This window comes from Antechinus flavipes, chromosome 1 (genome assembly GCF_016432865.1).
Source record: "Antechinus flavipes isolate AdamAnt ecotype Samford, QLD, Australia chromosome 1, AdamAnt_v2, whole genome shotgun sequence".
Lineage (NCBI taxonomy): Eukaryota > Metazoa > Chordata > Mammalia > Dasyuromorphia > Dasyuridae > Antechinus > Antechinus flavipes.
This window is the reverse complement of record NC_067398.1, coordinates 437,330,165-437,354,736: the sequence shown is the minus strand read 5'-3', so window position 1 is coordinate 437,354,736 and position 24,572 is coordinate 437,330,165. Positions and strand designations below refer to the sequence as shown.

Sequence of the window (24,572 nt, the reverse complement as noted above, 5' to 3'; positions counted from 1 at the left end):
GCTTATAAGTCATCCAAAGTGTAAATAAAAGATCATCTCAAAAAGAAGGCACAGCTATATCTACAAGCATGTATACCTGCTCTGCTCTTATGGTGTCTTTTACATCATTCTTTCACAACTCCTGGGATAAGCCTCTAGAGGAGGAGTTTTAGGATGCAGGAGGAGTTTGACTCCTCTTTTGGGGCTCTTTATCACCTGTCTTTCTCCGGGAGCACAAAAGGAAGACCAGCACTGATTTCCAACATTCCTCAAACGCCCTTCCTTCTGCTCAGCCCAGCACTGGGAGTCTGCACAGCAGGACGACGGGGGTGGGGCTCAGGACCCGATGGTCAGGAAGTGCCCGAGAGGTGTGTTTCACTCCTCAATGATACTTTGTTGATTTCTAGGCGCTCGGACTGCACTGCCTAGCCCAGAGAGGGAGGACCTATTTTATTCACCTGTTTTCCAGGTGTGGCCCCGGGGACTGCTGGGAGTTTCTTCTTTCTTTTTCTCCCCGCCTCTTTCAGTGCCTTGGGGTCCCCAAAGACGCCACTATGAGCAAGTTGGGCAGGTTTTTCAAAAGGGGAGATTCCTCCAAAGGCAAGGCCGTTCCTAGCCCCCAGGAGGCCTTGGCCCGACTCCGGGAGACCGAGGAGATTCTGGGCAAGAAACAAGAGTACTTGGAAACCAGGATCCAGAAAGAACTCGCCCTGGCCAAGAAGCACGGGACACAGAATAAGCGAGGTAGGGCTCGAGTCTCAACCCTCTGTGGAAGCTACCTTGACCTAATTCCTGACCAGCACTTTACCTCTGTATTTCAAGCCCTAATGGCCAGGAGCCAGAGCCCTAGACGCAGAGTCTGAGCAAGCTACGTCATTTAAACTATTTCTTTAGGTTCTTCTGACTACCCTAATAGTTAGGGGGGAAAATCTGCTGGGAAGTTGAGTCTATGTTTAATACATGCTTGTTATGTATAAAGATGAAACTGTATTCTTGAGACTTGAATATGCCCTATCCATTCATCTTTCATCTTTGAGCCCTTTAGCAAACTTTTCTGTAAAGATCTTATCAAGAAATAGTGACTTTCAAAAGCCTGTGCCTATTTTGTTTTTTATAATTTGTATGGAATTCTGAATCAATTATGTCCTAGTATGCCTATCATATTCTGAGTTCTTTGTGCTTTGCAAGCCTCCGTTGAACTGGTTTACTTCTTGCCTGGTATCCCAATTCCCTAGCAAGTGCTTAACATATAGTAGGTGCTTAATAAATACTTTGTGATGAAGTAGTTTAAACAACCTCCCTAGAACATCGGTATAGGCTGGGGATAAGTAAGGAGACTCACTGAGAAACGCAAATGATTTTTCTTTTTGCCTTTTTCTCTGCAAGTGGTATGCTCATGATTGTATCTTCACAAAGATATTTTCTGTTCATCCTGAACATTTTTTATATGTAGAATTTTATGTGACTGTTTTGATTCATAATTATGCTAATTTTACAAAAATATATTTTAATGTAATTTTTAACCAATACTAGCAAAGCACATAGACTAAACTGTTTTGTAAGGAGCAGGAACAGTGGCTTTTATGACTCTGTGTGTAAATACTGGTTTTAAAAGTTCTTTAATTTTTGATGCTTCTTAAGATCTAACAAACTATTACAGAAAAAAATAAATTACTTGATCCATATACTAACATAACTTTGCATATTGAGACAGCTAGAACTACTAGATTTCTCTTCTTTGGCACTGACAGGGCTAGAAACAGAGCCAATGTTATATCATTCTGTTCTCACCATCAAACTATTAATGTTTGCATCCCCATACTTAGATCCCTTAGTCATACGCAAGTGTTGTTGTTGGGGATTGGGGGGGGGGGTGGGAGAAGAAGGAGAACAAGTTTTTCCCAATAGATCCAGATGTGAAAAGACTGTATTTTCTCAGTGGAATTTGCTAATCACACCAAAAGGTCCTGTGTAACTATTACCTAGTCTTGTAGAGCAATAAGAACTGGAATATGCACTAAGGTCAAACTTCATTTTTTTTGTATGATGTTGCTATTTTCACTCTCTCATGCTGTCACAATATTGTGGTGCATATTTAGCACTTGTAGTATTGGATTCTATTTTTATTTTTGTGCATGAAAATATTTGCTGAAAGGCATTAAAGTAGTACATTCAAAAGCAAGAGTTCCATCTTAGATTATTGGGGAAACTCCTCTTCCTCTTCCTCTCTTCTTCTCTTTCCCCCTCTCCCCCAGTATATCAGTATTAACTGATGATGACTATCTGAAGGAAAGATTACTCCTTTACTCTGCATTCTCTTGGTTTCATATTGTTTGTATATATTATCTTAATAATTAATAACTGTATTGATATGTTTTTTCAGTTGAGTCCTACCCTTGTGACCCTATTTGAGGTTTTCTTGGTAAAGACACTGGGATAGTTTGCCATGAGTGTAGCTCATTTTATAGATGAGGAAATTAAGGAAAATTTGTGACTTGCTCAGGGTCACACAATTAGTTAGAAATGAGTTAGAGTTGGAGTTAGAAACACCTCAGAAGCCATCTGGTCAAACTTCCTCATTTTGTAGTTAAGAAAACTGAGACCCAGAAAAGTTGTATCTTGCCCTATAATCACCCCACAGCTGTTAGAGGTGTTTTTTGAAATCTGTTCCTCAGACTCCTAATTTAGTGATCTTTGCAAAATGCAGTCAAAGGGAGGTGACAATCATTCAACAAGCATTTGTTCTTTAATATGTGCTAAGCACTGGGGATACACAGAAAGGGCTAGAGTACCAGATTTGAACTCAGGAAAATAAGTTTTCCTGACTACAGTTAGCTGCCCTGTATTAATATACAATAGTTTTATGTGTCCCTAAAATTCTGTATTCTCCCCTATTTCTTACTTATATATATGTTTGTCTATCTATTATATATCTATGATCATCTAAATTATTGAAAAGCTCTTTGTGTTGAAGAGACAAGGGATCTCTTGTGAATTTTAAGATCTTCAAAAGCAAAAACTATGGCTTTTAAAAACTACTTCTGGTACTTATTTTGCATGATAGATGATTTTCTCTTTTTTTCAAATATCCCAAATTCCCTTTTCTTCCACTTAATAGTATTTTATTTTTCCAATTATGTAAAGGTAGTTTTCAACATTCACTTTTGTAAGATTTTGATTTCTATTTTTTTCTTTTTCCCTTCCTTCCCTTTCCCTTCCCAAGATATTTGATATAGATTATACATGTACAATCATTTAAAACATATTTTCTTATTAGTCATGTTGTGAAAGAAACATCAAAACAAAAAGGAAAAACTATGAGAAAGAAAAAACAAACAAAAAAAAAGATGAAAATAGTATACTTTGATCTGCATTCAGTCTCCAAGGTTTTCTCCCTGGATGTTGATGGCATTTTCCATTCCAAGTCTATCGAACTGTCTTAGATCACTACATTGCTGTGAAGAGCTAAGTCTGTCATAGTTGAACATCATACAATCTTTTTTTTTTATTATAGCTTTTTATTTACAAGATATATGCATGGGTAATTTTTCAGCATTGACAGTTGCAAAATCTTTTGTTCCAGTTTTTCCCCTCCTTCCTCCCACCTCCATTCCCAGTTGGCAGGCAGACCAATACATTTAAACATGTTAAAGTTTTATACTTTATATAAAATATCTATATATACTATATATAAAACATCATATAATCTTGCTATTACTGTTTATGGTGTTCTAGTTCTGCTCAGTTCATTCAGCATTAGTTCATATAAGTCTTTCCAGGCTTTTCTAAAATCACTTTGCTCATCATTTCTTATAGAACAATAGTATTCCATTACATTCGAATAACATAACTTATTCAGCCATTCCCCAATTGATTTGTAACCACTCAATTTCCATTCCTTGCTACCACAAAAAGCACTGCTACAAAAATTTTTGCACATGTGGGTCCTTTGCCTTCTTTTATGATGTCTTTGGAATACAGATCCAGCAGTAACACAACCAAATACCCCAAATTTTTTTACTAGTATATAATATAAATTCCAGAGCTGTTACCATCCTGACCATTATTCCTGGACATTTTCTCTCTTAAAAGTATCACTCTCAGAACTAGGAAGAATATTCACATATGATATGACAAATGCAAAGTATATGGATTATATATAATATACACACATATTGATATATCCTCAAATTACTATTCTTTATTTGATATTTACCAGATTTTTCTTTTGCTTCTTCAAGTGGTAAGTTGTAGACTTATTCTTTAAAGACCAAAAATTGGGAAAACTAGTCTTCTCCAAGTGTCACAGGATCTAGAGTTGAATGAGACTTCAGAGGTTATCTAGTTCATCCCTTATTTTATGGATGAGAAAACAAGATCTGGAAGTTTAAGTGATTTGAGTAAGAGAATTAGTGTCAGAGGTAGAACTAAAATCCAGGTCTTCTAAACAGAGACAGCACTCTTCATTGTACCACACTGCCTCCTATGCTCTAAATTTTTGCTAACAAAGCATTTGCTAGCATTTTCACAACAACATTCTCAAATCAGGATAGCTTTAATTGCATATGTTACTATGATTAGCAAGGGAGTGACTTTGCAACTAAATGAGATGATAAGGGAAAATATGGAGCATTGGGTATAGCTAAAATGCATTTTTTATTTCAGAAGCAGAAACCTAAAGATGCACTTGAGTTTAGTGTCTGCTGAAATAAAGAAAAGCCTGGTTTGGAATGAGTTTATTACCAAGCCAAAACATGAAAATGATTGTTCATCATGACTAATTTTTTTTTTTAGTCAGAAATAAATGCTCACATATACAACAACAGTTGTGATCATCAGCATCATTAAAAGGGCAATTATATATAATTTTCATTTAATCAACTAGCTGCCCTATTCTATGTATGCTATCCCCTGTTGCGTTCAAGAGATTACTCTATGAGAAAAAAGCTAAATTGGCATAAGATTTATTAATTTTTTCAAGAATTTAAGGTAGTCAGAGATTCCCTTAGTGTTACTTCCTGAGATGATATTTAATACTTTCTTGCCTTTCATCTAATACCACTATTTTGTGGCAATTGAAATTTCTGGTAATAATATCCTTCATCTGGACATTCTTATTTGAAATGTCAATGATAACAGTATGTGCTGTGTTATCTTTTGTACAATGCCTATGGTTATACTACCTTATGAGAGATAGCTGAGTATTTAGAAATAGACTTGGAGAGGTAGACTCTTCAAAGTCACATAGCAAAGTCTTACTTCCCAAAAATAGCAATCCCCTTGACCACACAATGCCTTCCTAAATACCTCTAAGAACAGGGACATCTTTGTCGGGCAGTTTTTTTGAATAGCTAAAATTTGCCTCTCTGTAGCATCTACCCATTACTAAATCTGGTTTTATTCCCTGGGACTGAGCAGACTAATTTCTCTAGACAGAATAGTTTTTCAAGTACTTAGTATTCCTAGGATCCATAGAGCTACAGCTGGAGGAATCTGAGTTTATCCAACCTCTTCATTTTATAGATGTGGAAACTGAAACCCAGTGATGTTAAATAACTTGCTCAGTACTACAAGTAATAATGCATTGAGTCAAAAGGTTTTTATTAAGAAGTTACTATGTACTAAGCATTGTGGTAAGTATTGGGAAGACAAAACAAAGGCCAAAAGTTTAAGGGAGGATCTGTACCTTATTTTCTTAATTTCAGAATGAGTGCTGTTTTGTGGCAATTAATATTAATAATAACAATGGTGTTTGAAAGCAGGTAACTAGATGATTCAGTATTTAAAACATGGAACCTGAAGTCATGAAGACCTGAGTTCAAATCTCAACTTGGACACTTACTAATTATGTGAACCTGAGTAAGTTACTTTTGTTTGCTTCAGTTTCCTCATCTATAAAATGGGGACAGTGACAGCACCTATCTCTCAGAATTGTTTTGAGAATCAAATGAAATAATAAAAATAAATGAAATAATTAAAACACCAAATAAATGCTATACAAATGTTAGCTATTATTATCATCATTATTATAGTAACTATATAGTACTTTCCTAATACATTTGTGAGATAGGTTCCATGAGTATGATATTTCCCTTTTTTTTTTTTTTTTTTTTTTTTTTGCTGAGGTAATTGTGGTCAAGTGACTTGCCCAGGGTCACATAGCTAGGACGTGTTAAGTGTCTGAGGCCAGATTTGAACTCAGGTCCTCCTGAATTCAGAGCTGGTGCTCTATCTACTGTATCACCTAACTGCTCCATATTCCCCATTAAAAAAATTAGCTTTTTATTTTCAAAATATATGCAAAGATAGTTTTCAACATTCACACTTGCAAAATCTTGTGTTTTGTTTTTCTTTTTGTTTTTTTTTCCCCTTCTTTCTACCCCTTCTCTAGACAAGTAACCCAATATATGGTAAACATGTGCAGTTCTTTTGTACATATTTCCACAAATGACATTTCCCATTTTAAAGACTAATTTGAACTCAGGTATCTTTTGATTTGAACTGGTATTCTTTTTATCACATGATATATAGTTCCTCATGATCTGCCTAAATCTTTTTTCTCCTCAAATACTCCTCCTGAAAAAAAATTTTAAAGCTAGTCTCCATAGGGCTCTATTCTTACCATTTTTGTATTGTCATTCTCCTTTTTACTGTATGAATCCTAGAACTGGACAGAATATTCCACAGGTGGTCTGAAAAGTACAAAGTATAATGGATTATTCCTCTTGATGTGGACACATCTTTATATTTATGTATTCCAAAATTAATTTTATTTTTGGTCATTATGCAATAATAATTCTTCAATAAAAACTCTGCTATAATGCTGCACTAGACATGGAGGTGACCCTAGGTTCTTGAAAGTAATGTCAGCAGAACACATGCTTTCACAATGCGGAATGTTGGAGGGGATGTGGGAAAACAGGGACACTGATACATTGTTGGTGGAATTGCGAACACATCCAGCCATTCTGGAGAGCAATTTGGAACTATGCTCAAAAAGTTATCAAACTGTGCATACCCGTTGATCCAGCAGTGTTTCTACTGGGCTTGTACTCCAAAGAGATACTAAAGAAGGGAAAGGGACCTGTATGTATCAAAATGTTCATGGCAGCCCTGTTTGTAGTGGCTAGAAGCTGGAAAATGAATGGATGCCCATCAATTGGAGAATGGTTGAGTAAATTGTGGTATATGAATGTTATGGAATATTATTGTTCTGTAAGAAATGACCAACAGGATGAATACAGAGAAGACTGGAGAGACTTACATGAACTGATGCTAAGTGAAATGAGCAGAACCAGGAGATCGTTATATACCTCAACAATGATACTGTTTGAGGATATATTCTGATGGAAGTGGATCTCTTCGATAAAGAGAGCTAATTGAGTTTCAATTGATCAAGGATGGACAGAAGCAGCTACACCCAAAGAAAGAATACTGGGAAATGAATATAAACTGCTTGCATTTTTGTTTTTCTTCCCGGGTTATTTATACCTTCTGAATCCAATTCTCCCTGTGCAACGAGAGAACTGTTTGGTTCTGCACACATATATTGTATCTAGGATATACTGTAACCTATTTAACATGTAAAGGACTGCTTGCCATCTGGGGGAGGGGGTGGAGGGAGGGAGGGGAAAAATCGGAACAGAAGTGAGTGCAAGGGATAATGCTGTAAAAACTTACCCTGGCATGGATTCTGTCAATAAAAAGTTATTTAAAAAAAAAAAAAAAGAACACATGCTTTCACAAATTCTTCTAAAGTTATAAGGTTTTGACTACATTCTAGTGATATGAGAATCAGTCTAAAGCATAAAGTGACATTATCAGAAGTACCTTTAAACAAATATAGTATATTGTCATCTTGCTCCTTTAAAAAAAACCCTGATATTTAATATGTCTTTTGTTCTAATAAAGATTCTATATTTACATAGATTTTTTTTTCCTGTAAACATTTGTTCAGATTATTATCAAGCATTCCTAGTTTTTAAAGGCACTAAGGCTTTTGGTATATCCTAATATGGCATATCAGATATTGAGGTAAGAGTATCAAAATGGTGGTTTCCCAATAGTTATCAACAAATATAGATCACTATAAAAATACTGGCAGGTCTGTTTTATTTTGCAAACTGCCATCCATATTTTGGCTTTGTTTATGAAAATTCTTATTGTGATTTGACTTTACTGGATATTGTGTGAAGTCCTCTGTAGGCTTATTTTCTCCAATAATGTTCTGTTTTGTGAGAAAATACTATTTGCATTCTTTAATCATTGACTCAAATGACAAACATAGAGATATATTCAAAGCCTTTAAAGATTGGTAGGAGCTGCCAGAGCTTGTTTTAAACTAACATAGCTTTTAGCTATGTGTAGCAGTTTAGGATCATCTCCAGACTAAAATGAAACATCTGTGTATTTAACTTTATCTGATAATTTATTAAATGCTTTCTTAAAATTAAGCTATAACATGACTATGTTAATCTCCCAACCTACTATGCTCTTATCAGAAAATGAAATGGTTAGTTCGGTTTAACTTCCTATTGAATTCATACTGTTTCTTAATGATCACTCATTTCTTTTTTAAGTGTTCATAAAACTGAGCATATAGTAACATTATGGAATTTTTTTCCCTCTTCATTTTTTTCTCTCTTTTTCTTTCTTTCTTCTCTCTCTCTCTCTCTCTCTCTCTCTCTTTCTTTTTCTTAAGTGTACCTTCACAGATTTGGGTTACATTTTAAAATAATCAGGATTAGTATTATGGAGACAGTTAGGTGATCCATTGGTTGGAGTTCTGGACTTGGAGTCAGGAAGATATCACTAATTGTTTGACCCTTTGTTTACCTCAGTTTTCTCTTTGTAAAATGGGAATCATAATAACACCTACCTCCGAGGGTTATTATGAGAATCAAATGAGATAATATTTGGAAAGTTCTTAGCCCAATGCCTGGGATATAGTAAGTGAGATGTTAGCTACCATCATTATTATTATTATTATTTAATAATGGATTGTATTTCCCCAGACTTTTCTATATATCTTATAGTTGTAAAAAGTTTATATGTTTTTTTTTCTGTTTTGTATCTCTATGTAAGTGTAAATTTCATTTCAAGTGAGCTGGTCAGCTGACATGCTTTGTATTTCAAATAAAAATCCTTTTCTGAAACAGGAGAGCAATGTAGATATGTCCCCAGCAATATTCATATATATATATATATATATACACCTAATTGTATACATATTATTCCTCCTCCCTCATTTGAACATAGACTCTTCCAGTGTTGGAGCTATTCTTGATTTTTCTTTGTATCTCCATTGCTTAGCTCAGGACCTTAGTTCATTTATAGTATTTAGTAAATGTTTACTAAATGTTTGTTAATTGATTGAATGTTGCTAGTGCTTTTCAAAAACACTCAAACTTTGTTTGTTTTTTGTAAAGGACCAACTTGTACTTTCAGAGATCATTTGTAAGATGTATCGTAACAGAAAAAAAAAAAAGAAAAATATTTGACTAGCCATAAAAAGACTGGCAAGGGAACAAAAAGAGTTGTGGTTTTGAGTTGTCACAATTCTCTGGCTGGGGAAGAAACTGAATTCTGAATTATGTTTCATTTCTATCGGTGCTTCAGTATTTCAAAGATACTTGTTTTCATTAATGTGAGTATGTCCTTTACTGATATAAATCACAACCTCTCTATGCCCATAATCTCCATCAGTTTCTGTGACTGAAAAATTAATCACCCTATAGCCAACCTGCTCATGATCAGTATCTGTATCCGTGCCTATGACATGCATGAGCCTGAACTTGATTAACCACAGGAGTGGGAGGATGAAATTATCATGGGTAATTGAAGTAAACAGACAAGTCTAAAAAGACCCTCAATCATAGACTGTTTCAGACATCTGCCTCAGCAAATCCTTTTAGAAAATAGCAGTGATTTAAATTTTATCTGCTTTCCCCAACAATCTTTTGTTGGAGGTGTTAACAAGCAGTGAAATAACTCTAAAGCAGAGTTGTAACTAGGAATTCTAGCACCTAGGGCAAATTCAATGCCATGGTTTACATCAGGGCTGGGGAACATCTGGCCTATGGGCCATACAAGACCCATGAAATCATTTGCTAAAGCAAATGCAGGCAATGATGAACTGAAAGCTAGTTAAACAGCCTTCCATTTCTTGAGTTCTATAAGTTGCTAATTTTGTATGGCTCACAATAGATATAAATATCCAAGTGGCCCTTACAGAAAAAAGATTCCCCAACCCTGGTTTGCATATTTCCTAGGTACTTATGCATGTATAAGTCTCTCCCAATAAGCTCCTTAAAGGAGGAGAGACTGATTTGTTTTTGTCTTTGTATTCCTAGTGTTTATCACAATGCTTGCCTTGGTAGCTGTTTTAAATGCTTATTGATTAATTAATTGATTGAATATAGCCAACCTTAGTCTAGTGTAATCATGCTTAACTAAGGAGGTCATTTTCCATTCAAAGTCCATCCTTTAAAATCCATGGAAAAATGAATAACTGATTACCAATGGACTCCCTTCCCTACCTTTGAGAAGAAGCTGTGAAGACACTTGCGTGAAGGTGATGTGACAATAGCATGAAGAAAGGCAAGCCCTGGGAGAGGTTATGGGATCTTGAGATTGGTAGTCAAAGGCTGATGTGAGGAATGTAGAGGTGACCATCTCAGTATAGAGTGTGAATAGTGGAGGGATGTGAGGTAAAGGATCAATGGGTGGAAGTGGGCATATAATTAGTATTCTGAGGAAAAAGACTACCTGAAGGGAGGGAAAGAAGAAAAGGGGAAAGAAGGAGGAAGCGAGGGAAAAAGAGAAGGAAGGAAACTTGTATGGAAGAAAGGAAGGAAGAAAAGGAGAGCAGTAGCAGCAGCTCTGCAGAAAACTGAAGACCTTTGCTTTTAAATATAATGGGTTAATGTAAATTACAAAATTCAATGTCATCTTCCCATTTCAAATGAAGTGAGATTTATACTTTGTTAGGTATTCAATATAGAATTGGAGCTGTGAAATGATACAATAAAACCTTTGGCAGGCACTTTGGAAAATGTATATTCCAACAAAACTTGAATTATTTTGAAGACACAACTAATTTTTTTTTAATTTTCAAATGCATCTTTAAAATTATTTTATTTGTCTTCAAATGAATATTTTGTCCTGTCCAATTTAAGTGGGTGTTTCATTTTTTAGTATGGCAGAATTCTTCCACAGGACTTTATCCAAGGGCTGGTATATTTGCACAATTGTTTAAACTCTTTCTATAAATATAATATATGGGCAGTTTATGTCAATATATCTGTGAGTCCTGACAAAAGACATTGATTTAACACAAAGCTTGTGTTAGCTACAACAAACAGGTTTTTGCCATAATCATCCATACAATGTTTCTAATTTTTATTATATTATAAACATTTTTTAGCTCGTAGACCATCCAGACATTTTCATTTTGATTTTTTAGTTCACATTCTGAATCCCAAATCATTATAATTGTCCAGGCTTTTCCAATTAAAATTAATTTCTAAGAATTGCAAATCCTTTCAAAATTGGTTGGAGGAAGAGACTTCATGTTGCCATGTCAGCTGACCATAGTGCTGTGCTTGATTGCTCATAGAGTCATTTGTTAGAGTTTTTAGGAGAGCTTAGAATACATTTAGTACAGTGGTACTCAAATAGAACTCAAGGATAAATGACCATTGAAATACTTAGAAAGATCCCTACATATTAGAAAAAAATATATTCATATTATCTATGTTTTATTGTATTTTTATTATTTTATTAAATATTTCCCAATTACATTTTAAACTGGTTCAGGTTGCATAAGAAATGTTGTGGGCTAAGTGATAACTGTGGCATGTTTGACATCTATGATTTAGTACATTTTTCAATTTACAGGTGAAGAACTTGAGGTCTAGAAAGGTTAGGTGATTTGGTCAAGGTCAATCAGCATTCTGGGGGATCAAAATCAACACCAAAACCCAGGATTTCAGTTTCTAATCCAAAGTTTTTCTCACTACAGCACTCAACCTATAATTTTATGATGATAATATGTAGAAAGAAACATATTTTAAATGTGAAGATGTTTGAAAATGAAGATAAGATGAATCATTAATTGTTGATTAATGTATTGTTTGATTAATGTGTTGTTGATTTATTTGCAGGAACACTAGTATGTTTTTGTTTGTTTGTTTTGGCTGCTCATAGAAAAGAAGCAGATTCTTTTGTTGATTTTTTTTGAAGGCATGGTAATCAGTCAATCTATAAGCATTTATTAAGTATCTACTATATACCAGTCAGTATAAGATATAAATACAGGCAGAATAATGGTCCCTGCCTCAGCGCAGATCACATTCTAATGGGAGAGACAAGAAGCAAACACAAATATATTCAAAAATGCTATATACATGATAAATAAGAAATGATTAACGGAGAAGGCAGCAGAATTAAGAGGGATTGGGAAAAGCTTCTCATAGAAGGTCGGATTTTACTTGGGTCTTGAAGGAAACTTTGGCAGTCAAAGCAATAAAGAATAACATTACAGGAATGAGGAACAGCCGGAGAAAATACCTGGAGCTGGAAAATGATGTGTTTTGTTCATGGAACAGCTGGGAAACCATTATCACCGGATAAGTAAGTGTGATTATGAAGAGAGATGTGATACTGGAAGAGGACAAGTTATGAAGGGCTGTGAATATTAAATAGAGGACTTTGTATTTAATTCTAGAGGTGATAAATAGCCTTGCTTGTTGAATAGTGAAAAATTCAACTGATTGCTTATTTTATCTGATGCCAAATAACTATTTTCAATTTTTAAAAAAGTGAAACTGATTAAATTGATCTAGCTATTAATAATTCATACTAGACCCATCAACACCTTGAGGAATTTACTTTGTTGACTGAGTACAATTTAGAAGGAAAATTCATTATGTTTACTTAGTAAAACCAAGTAAATTTAGTAAATTTGGATGATGGAAGAATGAAAGAAGAGAAAAGTGCTTTGAATCATGACTGTAAATTCTTTGACATCAAAGACCTTGAATAATAGCTAATATTTATATAACAGTTTACAAAAATTATCTCCTTTTGCTCTCAAAACAACCTTGGGAGGGAAGTAGTATTATTGTTCTTATAGTACAGTTGAGGAAACTGAGACAGACAAAAGTTTAAGTGGCTTTTTCAGAGAGACAAGTGTCTGAGGATGGATTTCATTTCAGGTCTTCTGGACTCCAGGTCCACTGTGCTACCAGTTGATGCCTGGTACTTTGTACTTTTAGTATATGCTAAGCTCTTTCTACAATAGGAGCTCATTGTATACTTGTTGAATGACTTGAACAAATAAAGAAATTTTTTAAAACTCAGGAATGTCATGGAAACATAGAATTTGCAAAAGGATGTCATTTAAAAATTCTACAACATTCAACATCAGTGAAATAATTATATAATCATGGGCAAATGTTTTTTTTTTTTAATAATTTATAAAATAAAACAATGTTTAGGAAGTTAACTGAGTTGACTATAATTTATTATAGTTAACTAAAATAAACTATTAATATAAACTGATTAATTTTTTTTTTGTTCATACTTGTGAGTTAATCAGTGTGAAGAATTCCCAGTATGGAAATTCTCTCTACTGATGAGATGAAATTGACAAATCCTTTGCAATGATTATTTTAGAAAGTTTGTTGAGGGCACTGAGAGATGAAGTAACTTTCCTATAGTCATACAGCTGGCATATTTATTTGTCATAATTAAGACTTTAATCCAATTTTGACTGATTTGTAGCCCCACCTTTTTATGGCATCCTTTATCAACTATATCATGTTGCCATTTTATTTATGTAAAGGGAACGAGATAGAAGTGTGAATCTGGGTAAGAAAAAATATATCACAAACATAATGCTTGGTAAGAACAAAGGATAGGAAACAGAATGACATGGGTTTCTTTTATTTGAAGGAAGGAAATAGAGATTGGAAAAAAAGAAGTCTTAGGAGGAACATGATGGCCACATTCAGATATTTGAAGGACTGTTACATTGAGAAACAATTAGACATATTCTCCTTGGCCTTGAAAGGATGAGGACCAAGACAATAAGTTGAAGTTATAAGAGGTAAATTTAGACTTGATAAGTGAGAGAAACTTAATAATTAGGGCTATCTTAAAGTTGAATAAAATAACTTGAGAAAAAGTAAGTTTTTCTCATCAAAAGCCTTAATGACATTACTGGACGACCACTTGATCAAGGTATAGTAGGAATTCCTTTTTAGGTATAGGTTGGATTAATGGACATTTCCAATTCCAATTCTTTCCAATTCTGAAACTCTTTAAAAGTTTGCATTAAAGATCTTCCAATGAAACATTATAGCCACAATAAGATCTTTTTGAAAAATGAGAAAATATAGATGATGATCTTAATCATTGTCCTATTAATTGAACTCTACATGGTACCCTCATTTTTGGCATTTCATCTCCTCACAGATTTTATTTTATTTTTTTATTATTTTTAATAGCTTTTTATTTACAAGATATATGCATAGGTGATTTTTCAGCATTGACATTTGCAAATCCTTTTGTTCCAACTTTTTCCCTCTTTCCCCCCACCCCTTCCCCCAGATGGTAGATTGACCAATATATGTTAAATATGTTAAAGTATAAGTTAAATACAATATATGTATACATGTCCAAACAGTTAATTTGCTGTACAAAACGAGTCGGACTTTGAAATAGCATACAATTAGCCTGTGAAGAAAATCAAAAATGCAGGCGGACAAAAATAGAGGGATTGGGAATTCTATGTAGTGGTTCATAGTCATCTCCCAGAGTTCTTTCCCTGGGTGTAGCTGGTTCATTTCATTGTTGAAGATGGCCAGGTCCATCAGAATTGATCATCATATAGTATTGTTGTTGAAATATATAATGATCTCCGGTCCTGCTCATTTCACTCAGCATCAGTTCATGTAAGTTTCTCCAGGTCTTTCTGAAATCATGTTGCTGGTCATTTCTTACTGAATAATAATATTCCATAATATTCATATACCACAATTTATTCAGCCATTCTCCAATTGATGGCATCCACTCAGTTTCCAGTTTCTGGCCACTACAAAGAGGGCTGCCACAAACATTCTTCATCACAGATTTTAGATAATAGTAATAATAATAAGCATTTTTCTAGCACTTTGGAGTCTGCAAAGTGATTTAGAAATGATTCTCATTTGATCCTTAACAATAGCTGATCTTCATTTTACAGAGAGGAAAATTGAGTCTAAGTGATATCAAATGATTTCTCTAAGATCATACAGTCTCTTAAATTATCTTAAAGTGTCTCTTTAAGGATTTGAATTTAGGGCTTTCTGATTCCAATCCCAGTTATCCATTGTGCCACTTAGCTGCCTCGGAGAAAGCATTTTACAGTTGATGACACTAAAGCTCATAGAGGTTTCAAGGTCACATAGCTAGTTTGTGGTAGATCTGCATCTTCCTTTATAGCTGATTCAATTATCATAGTTATAGGTAAATAATGATATGTTGCATTTCACAATTTAAAAACAGTTCTATCTGTATTTATGCCATATGATGGTTCTCGGTATTCTGCCTATAAGAAAACTAATGATTTAATATTTATAACATTCATAATATCACAAATGCAAAACAAACTGACCAGAAGCCTTATTTATTTATTTATTTATTTATTTATTTATTTATTTGTTTGTTTGTTTGTTTGTTTGTTTGTTTGTTTGTTTGTTTATTTATTTATTTATTTATTGCTCCTGGAGAAGCATATCTTGTTAAATGAGCAAAGGAACCTGAATCAAATAAGGCTTCTTAAATAATCTCTTTGTTACAATTCTCAGTTGTGTTTATTATAGCCCTACTTCATGGTAGAGCAACATTGAACTAAAAGCATTTTAAGCCTCACCACACTAACAGCCCTTAGTGCTTATACAACATATTTATTTATATAGCACTCTTTTAATTGTTACTAAAATGTTGTTTTGTAGCTTAAGTTACAGCAATGGTCTGCAATGAATCACAATAAAGAGTCATTTGTTTCTTATGGTACCAGTGCATAAAGAACATTGTTCTTCCTACTATTGTTGGAGGTTAAAAAAAGCACACACACACCTCTGCTGTTACATGGGTAGACAAGGAGTCAAGACTTCCCTGCATTCTTGCAAAGACAGTAGTCCCTTTGTTTAAACAAGTAGCTTCATGTCTCTGACCAGTAACATTCTAGAAAATATCCTGTATGGGAGACTGGAAGATTGCAATACACCAAGCAGACAGCTTGAATTACATTCCCTTTTGAAATTTCCTTCTTTGTCTCATCAAGAGAAGTGCGTAATTAGATGGTTGGTTGTCTATGATGAATACAGCTCCAGGAAGGCTTTTAAAATTTGATTTCTCATCACTGCTGGAAAAACAATTCAAAGTATGTGTCACACTGCTGATGGATCAGTAATATCAGCTTATATATGAAAGACAGCACATCATCCTCATATACTCAATCATTCATTTTTATTCATTCACAAGTAATTATTAACTGAAAAGTGGTTTTTCCCTGAAGATATCACATTCACTTTAACAATTCAATTAAATGAACATTCCTTGAACACTTGAAATGTTGGCTGTGCTTTAACTCATGTCCCCACCTCAACTTACGGGGGTAAGGAAACAGTATTTTTCTTGCTTCTCTTCCAGATTTTTGCTTTGTCACCATGACTTAGCGGCTTTTTACTCTTTTCAAGTTCATATCGTGCAATTATATTATTCTGTCTACATCCTTATCTCTGACATCTACTGATCTTTCCATTTTGTTAATGATTTCAGCATCTGGCTCACATTCTTGCTTTCCTCCTATCCTTGCCTTTGATGCTTTCAGTCCTTTTATCAATAACTCTTTTGATAACCTGAACTCCTAGTTCTTCAATTTCCTCAACTCCACTGACTGTCATCACCACTCTTCCTTAATCATCCATAGACATTTAGACAATCACTGTCTAAAACCTCCAATGCACCGCGTTTTAGAATAACTCTGAAATTTACTTCTCTGTTCAGAATCTTTTGTTCTAGTTGTCTTTCTGCCTCATTCCTCTCAACCTTTTCCATGCCCCTTATTGCAAACATCTATCCCTTTATTTTACACCACACACCATCACTCATTTTCCAACTTCCTTCTCTTCACATTCTTGACTCTATAGATAGCTGCTGCCATAAAATAAAAAATAATAATAAAAAAAAACCCATTAACCAATCAACTAACATTTCATGAATCTTTATTATGTACCAGGTGAGAGACAGCATGACTTGAGGGAGAGAGAGCTGACTTTGGGATTCAAGTCCTGTCTTTATCATATGCTTACTAATTCTGAACAAGTCCCTAATCCATTCATTCATCAGGTTAGTAGTGTCAAAATAGGGACCACAAAATTATACATAAGGATCGCTGTGGGCTGAATATTGTCTTAGAAAACCATATATTTACATTGCTGCTGTTATTGTTCAGTTGCTTTTCAATTGTGTGCAACTCTTTGTGATCCCATCTAGGGTTTTCTTTGTCAAAGATATTGGAGTGGTTTCTCATTTTCTTTTACAGATGAGAAAACCTTGTCTAGGGTCACAAAGCTAAGTCTGATTTGTCTTGAGACCAGATTTGAACTCAGGTCTTACTGATTCTAAATCCAACACTCTATCCACTGGGCCACTTAGGTGTCCCCAGTATCAACATTCTATTTTACTATGTTTTATTTATTTTGTAAATATTTGCCAATTGCATTTTAATCTGACTCTAGCAGTACCTAGGAATGTTGTGGGATATGTCTTTTATATCTCTGCACCAGGCAACTCTCTTAGATGATAAATTACAGAGAAGATGCCAGTATCCATTGGGAGAAAAACTCATCAGAGACTCCCCACACTGATAAAATCATGTGTTCAGAAAGTGAACTGGTTTTCCTCTCTCAGTGGCAAACTGTTTCATTTGTGCCCTTGATACCATCTTCATTCATTTTCTCCAAAAACTTGTTCCACTAAACATTTCCCTTTCTATATATCATCTTTGTTCTCTCAAATGGTTCCTTTCCTGCAGTCACTGTCGTATCTTCCAAATCCTAAAAAACAAAACAAAACAAAACAAAACCAAAATAACAAACTTTCTGATTTTTGCATCTTCCTCAACCTTTTATATCTCTTCTCCTTTTTAGTTAATCAATAAACTTTGTTAAGTCCTATCTACTATGAGTCAGGTACTGTGCTAAATGCTATAACTACAAAAAGAAGCAAAAAAAATAGCCCTTGCCTTAAAAAAGTTTACAATCTAATGAATTTCTATACCTAAACTTCTAAAAAGAGTAATAAATCTCAAAAAATACACTATCTCAGTAATCATTTATTTTATATATAATCATTTATTTATAATAAACAATTAGCAGGAGATTTCAGAAAGGCCTGTAGAGACTTACATGCACTGATGCTAAGTGAAGTGAGTGAAACTAAGAGAACATTTTACAGAGCAACAAGAAGATTATAGGATGATCAATTCTAATGGACGTGGCTCTCTTCAGCAGTGAGGTGATTCAGGCCAGTTCTACTGGACTTATAATGGAGAGAGTCATCTGCACCAGAGAGAGTTTTATGGGGATTGAGTGTGGACCACAGCATAGTATTTTAACTTTTTTATTGTTGTTTCCTTTTGTTTTTATTTCCTCATTTTTTTCTTTTTGATCTGATTTTTTTTTTTTGTACAGCATGATAATTTTGGAAATATATATACAAGATTTACATATATTTAACATATATTGGATTACTTGCCATCTAAGGGAGGGGGTGGAGGACAGAGAGGGAGAAAAAAATTTGGAACACAAGATTTTGCAAGGGTGGATGTTAAAAACTATATTTTGAAAATAAAAAGAAATTTGAATTTTTTCACAATCTGGGCTTCTAGTTGTTTAGAGCTACTTGTTATTCCTCATACCTATTGTGTCATTTTTCTTCATGTCTTTATACAGGTTGTGCCCATATTTGTAATGTTCTCATTTTCTTTAGCTGTTCCTCATGAAAACCCTCGTTTCCTCCAACACTTAGCTGAAACTCTACCTTATTCAAATTTCTAGTCTAACCAGCTGCTAGTGCTTTCCCCTCCAAGATTAATGTCTGCTTTTTAAAATGCGTTTATATTTCCTTATATGTGTACTTATAATGAGTACAAGGACTGCTTTGTTTTTGTTTTTGTAACCCTGGCATTTAGCACAAAGCCTAACATATAGTGGAAACTTAATGATTATTGGTTGGTTGATTGACTGAATTCATTATAACATTTATACTAGAATTGGTTCAGATAAAGAAACATGTCTTCATATTCTGCTTTTAGCTTCTCTGCAACTGTGATTCTATTTTCCCAAGCTTGCCTATATATGACTAAAATGCCATTTATTGTTGTTCCCCCAAGAGTATCTTCCCAATCTTCTATTTTCATCACCCTGGCCTTTGACTCTAGGGGGCACTATATTCCTTACCTCAATTATGGTGTGTATTTTTTTCTCTCCCTTTTAGTGAGTGTTTTTTTTTTTTTTTTTTTTTTTTTGGTGGTTGTTGTTGTTGTTGTTAATTTGGTGATTTATGAAGTGCCCATTATTTACAAAGTACTAGAGTCCCCCTAAGGTTAAATTTCAGAAAAATAGCTCTGCTTATTCTGATATTACATTATTCTCAGACCAAATCTCTAAAGTACCACATCAGGTATATGGCATGATATACCAGTATCTCAGTGTTTGTTAGGTAACAGCCTTAGCTTCTCAGTTATTTTAAATGATGTGTATATAGTTTGTTTTTGCAGGAATTGTGATATAAGTTGCAACAAAAAGCTGACTGAGAAAGCATCGGTAACTACTGACCCATCTTCCTATTTTCCCATCCCTATAACATCTTTATGAGAATGATCTAAACATGTATTGAGAAAATTTTTATAAAGATATAAATAGGAAAAGATTGATTTTCACAAATCTACAAATAACTACATCTTTATAGTCACTCATTCAGTCTAATGAGAGAAAATAGAGGATTCTGCTATTTCTATTTTTTGTTGTTATTCTACTGATTCTATTATTTACTTATCCATCAGTATGTATTTTATATGTATGTATATGCACATATACATGTATATTACATAGATACACACACATATATATTTTGATGACAAACATTAATGATGGACAAGGAACTAGACATGGAGTGAAATATAATTATAAGACTGTAGATGTATTTCAATTGATCAAGGATGAACAGAAGCAGCTATACCCAAAGAAAGAACACTGGAAAATGAATATAAACTGCTTGCATTTTTGTTTTTCTTCCCAGGTTATTTATACCTTCTGAATCCAGTTCTCTCTGTGCAACAAGAAAACTGTTCGGTTCTACACACATATATTGTATCTAGGATATACTGTAACCTATTCAACATGTAAAGGACTGATTGCCATCTGAGGGAGGGGGTAGAGGGAGGGAGGGGAAAAATCGGAACAGAAGTGAGTACAATGGATAATGCTATAAAAAATTACCCTGGCATGGGTTCTGTCAATAAAAAGTTATTTAAAGAAAAAAAAAGAAAAGAAAAAAAAGGAAAGACAGAAGAAAAGATCTGTTTTGGAGAAAACAAGAGTTTTATGTTGAGTCAGGCCATTTAACTTTGGGAGGCCCAAGTTTTCTTATTTGTAAAATGGCAAAAATGGATGACAAGATACATAAAATTCTTTTCAGGTCTAAGATTAAAAAAAAAAAAAGACTGTAGATGTAGAGCTAAAAAGCCCTTACAGGTCACCTTGTCCAGTGTTCTTATTTTGTGCATGTGGAAATAAATCACCTGCTCAAAGTCAGACAGATAATAAATTGCAGAACATGGATTTGAAACTAAGTCCTCTGACTATATGTCTAGTAGTCTTCTCATTATTCCACTGAGTAACTGCATGTTTTTAATGGCCCCCAAGTGCTCCCTAAAACAAATGTCCATATTTTTAATTGAGGGATAGGTTGCATTTCAACGGAGGATGTATGAAAGTATATGAACAAGAATTGCACAAGATGATACTGTTTGATAAAGCCAAAGACTCCAGTTTCTGGGATAAGATCTCACTATTTGACAAAAATTGCTTGGTAACTAGAAAATAGCATGGCAGAAACTACACATAAACCAACATCTCACACTCTATACCAAGATTAAGGTGGAAATGGGTACATGATTTAAACATAAAGGTGATACTATAAGCAGACTAGAAGAGTAAAGAATAGTTTACCTGTCAAACCTTTGGAGAAGGGAGAAATTTATGACCAAACAAGAAATAGAGAACATTATGAAATACAAAATGGATAATTTTGATTACATTAAATGAAAAAATTTTTGCACAAACAAAACCAATATAGCCAATATTAGAAGGGGAGCAGAAAACTGAGGGGAAAAAATTTAAAGTCAGTGTTTCTAAGATATATGGAAAACAGACAAATTTATAAGAATCAAGTCATTCCCTAATTGATCGTCAAATGATATGAACAGACAATTTTCAGATGAAGAAATTAAAACCATCTATCTTATGAAAAAATACTCTAAATCACTATTGATTAGAGAAATGCAGATTAAAACAACTCCAAGATACTGCTCACATTTTTAAGATTGGCTAATGTGATAGAAAATATAATGATAAATGTTGGAGGGAATGTGGCAAAACTGGTTCATTAATGTATTGTTGGTAAAGCAGTGAATTGATCCAGCTATTCTTTTTTTATTTTTTAATTATAGCTTTTTATTTACAAGTTATATGCATGGGTAATTTTATAGCATTGACAATTGCCAAACCTTTTGTTCCAGTTTTTCCCTTCCTTCTCCCATCCCCTCCCCCAGATGGCAGGTTGACCAATACATGTTAAATATGTTAAAATATAAATTAAATACAATATAAATATACATGTCCAAACGGTTATTTTGTTATACAAAAAGAATCGGACTTTGAAATCGTGTACTATCAGCCTGTGAAGGAAATCAGAAATGCAGGCTAACAAAAATATAGGGATTGGGAATTTCATGTAACGGTTCATAATCGTCTCCCAGAGTTCTTTCTAGGTGTAGTTGGTTCAATTCATTACTGCTCTATTGGAGCTGTATTTGGCTCATCTCGTTGCTGAAGATGGCTAGGTCCATCAGAATTGATCATCATATAGTATTGTTGTTGAAGTATATGGTGATCTCCTGGTCCTGCTCATTTCCCTCAGCATCAGTTCATGTAAGTTTCTCCAGGCTTTTCTGAAATTCTGAAATCATCCTGCTGGTCATTTTTTTTTAAAATTATACCTTTTTTATTTAGAAGTTATATGCATAGGCAATTTTTAAGCATTGACAATTGCCAAACCTTTTGTCCCACTTTTTTCCCCTCCTTTCCCCCATTCCCTCCCCCCAATAGCAGGTTGACCAATACATGTTAAATATTTTAAAATATAAATTAAATATACTATAAGTATACATGTCTTAATAGTTATTTTGCTGTACAGCAAGAATCAGACTTTGAAATAGTGTACTATTAGCCTGTGAAAGAAATAAAAAACGCAGGCAGGCAGGCAAAAATATAGGGATTGGGAATTCAATGTAATGGTTCTTAGTCATCTCCCAGAGTTCTTTCACTGGGTGTAGCTGGTTCAGTTCATTACTGCTCCATTGGAACTGATTTGGTTCATCTCATTGCTGAAGATGGCCATGTCCATCAGAATTGGTCATCATATAGTATTGTTGTTGAAGTACATAGTGATCACAGGTTTGAGAGGTAAACTATCCTGTGTTCCTCTAATTTATTTATAATCTCATTCTTTATGCCTAGATCATGGACCCATTTTGACCTTATCTTGGTCCTGCTCATTTCACTTAGCATCAGTTCATGTAAGTCTCTCTAGACCTTTCTGAAATCATCCTGCTGGTCATTTCTTACCAAACAATAATATTCCATAATATTCACATACCACAATTTATTCAGCCATTCTCCAATTGATGGGCATCCACTCAGTTTCCAGTTTCTGGCCACTACAAAGAGACCTGCCACAAATGTTCTTGCACATACAGGTCCCTTTCCCTTCTTTAAGATTTCTTTGGGATGTAAGCCCAGTAGTAACACTGCTGGATCAAAGGGTATACGCAGTTTGATAACTTTTTGAACATAGCTCTCCAGAATGGCTGGATGTGTTCACAATTCCACCAACAATGTATCAGTAGCCCTGTTTTCCCACATCCCCTTCAACATTCCCCATTATCTTTCCCTGTCATTCTAGCCAATCTGACAGGTGTGTAGTGGTATCTCAGAGTTGTCTTAATTTGCATTTCTCTGATTAATAGTGACTTGGAGCAACTTTTCATATAGCTAGAAATAGTTTCAGTTTCTTCATCTGAGAATTGTTTATTCATATCCTTTGACCATTTATCAATTGGAGAATGGCTTGATTTCTTATAAATTAGAGTCAATTCTCTATATATTTTGGAGATGAGGCCTTTATCAGAACCTTTGACTGTAAAAATGTTTTCCCAGTTTATTGCTTTCCTTCTAATCTTGTCTGCATTAGTTTTGGTTGTACAAAAACTTTTCAATTTGATATAATCAAAATTTTCTATTTTGTGATTAATAATGATCTCTAATTCTTCTTTGGTCATAAATTCCTTCCTTTTCCACAGGTTTGAGAGGTAAACTATCCTGTGTTCCTCTAATTTATTTATAATCTCATTCTTTATGCCTAGATCATGGACCCATTTTGACCTTATCTTGGTATATGGTGTTAAGTTTCAATGCCTAGTTTCTGCCATAATAATTTCCAATTTTCCCAGCAATTTTTGTTAGATAATGAGCTCTTATCCCCAAAACTGGGGTCTTTGGGTTTGTCAAACACTAGATTATTAAAGTTATTGTCTGTTTTGTCCTTTGAACCTAACCTAACCTATTCCACTAATCAGCTAGTCTATTTCTTAGCCAATACCAAATGGTTTTGGCAGCTGCTGCTTTATAATATAATTTTAGATCTGGTACAACTAATTCCCTTGAAATTCTTGACCTTTTGTTTTTCCATATTAACTTTGTTGTTATTTTTTCTAGGTCATTAAAATAATTTTGGGGAAGTCTGGTTAGTATAGTGCTAAATAAATAGATTAGTTTAGGTAGTATTGTCATCTTTATTATATGTGCTCACTCTATCCAAGAGCATTTAATATTTTTCCAATTGGTTAGATCAGACTTAATTTATGTAGAAAGTGTTTTGTAGTTTTGCTCATAAAGTTTATGATTTTCCTTGGCAGATAGATTCCTAAGTATTTTATATGATCAGTAGTTACTTTAAATGGAATTTCTCTTTATAACTCTAACTGTTGAATTTTGTTAGTGATATATAAGAATGCTGATGACTTATGTGGGTTTATTTTGTATTCGGCAACTTTGCTAAAGGTGTGGATTATTTAGAAGAATCTCTGGGGTTCTCTAAGGATACCATCATATCATCAGCAAAGAGTGTTAATTTGTTTTCCTCATTACCTATTCTAATTCCTTTAATCTCTTTCTCAACTCTTATTGCCAAAGCTAGCA

General features: G+C 34.1%; 1 protein-coding gene across 1 annotated transcript in view; it reads left to right on the top strand.

The window, feature by feature from the left end:
• Window positions 1-265: 265 nt before the first annotated feature.
• The window catches only part of CHMP4C (charged multivesicular body protein 4C), a 40,029-nt gene continuing 15,722 nt past the window's right edge, over window positions 266-24,572 (top strand). The window contains exon 1 of the mRNA XM_051969980.1: window positions 266-723. Within this exon, the coding sequence (XP_051825940.1) occupies window positions 534-723 (190 nt within the window). The 5' untranslated portion in view covers window positions 266-533. The remainder of the gene's footprint in view (window positions 724-24,572) is intronic.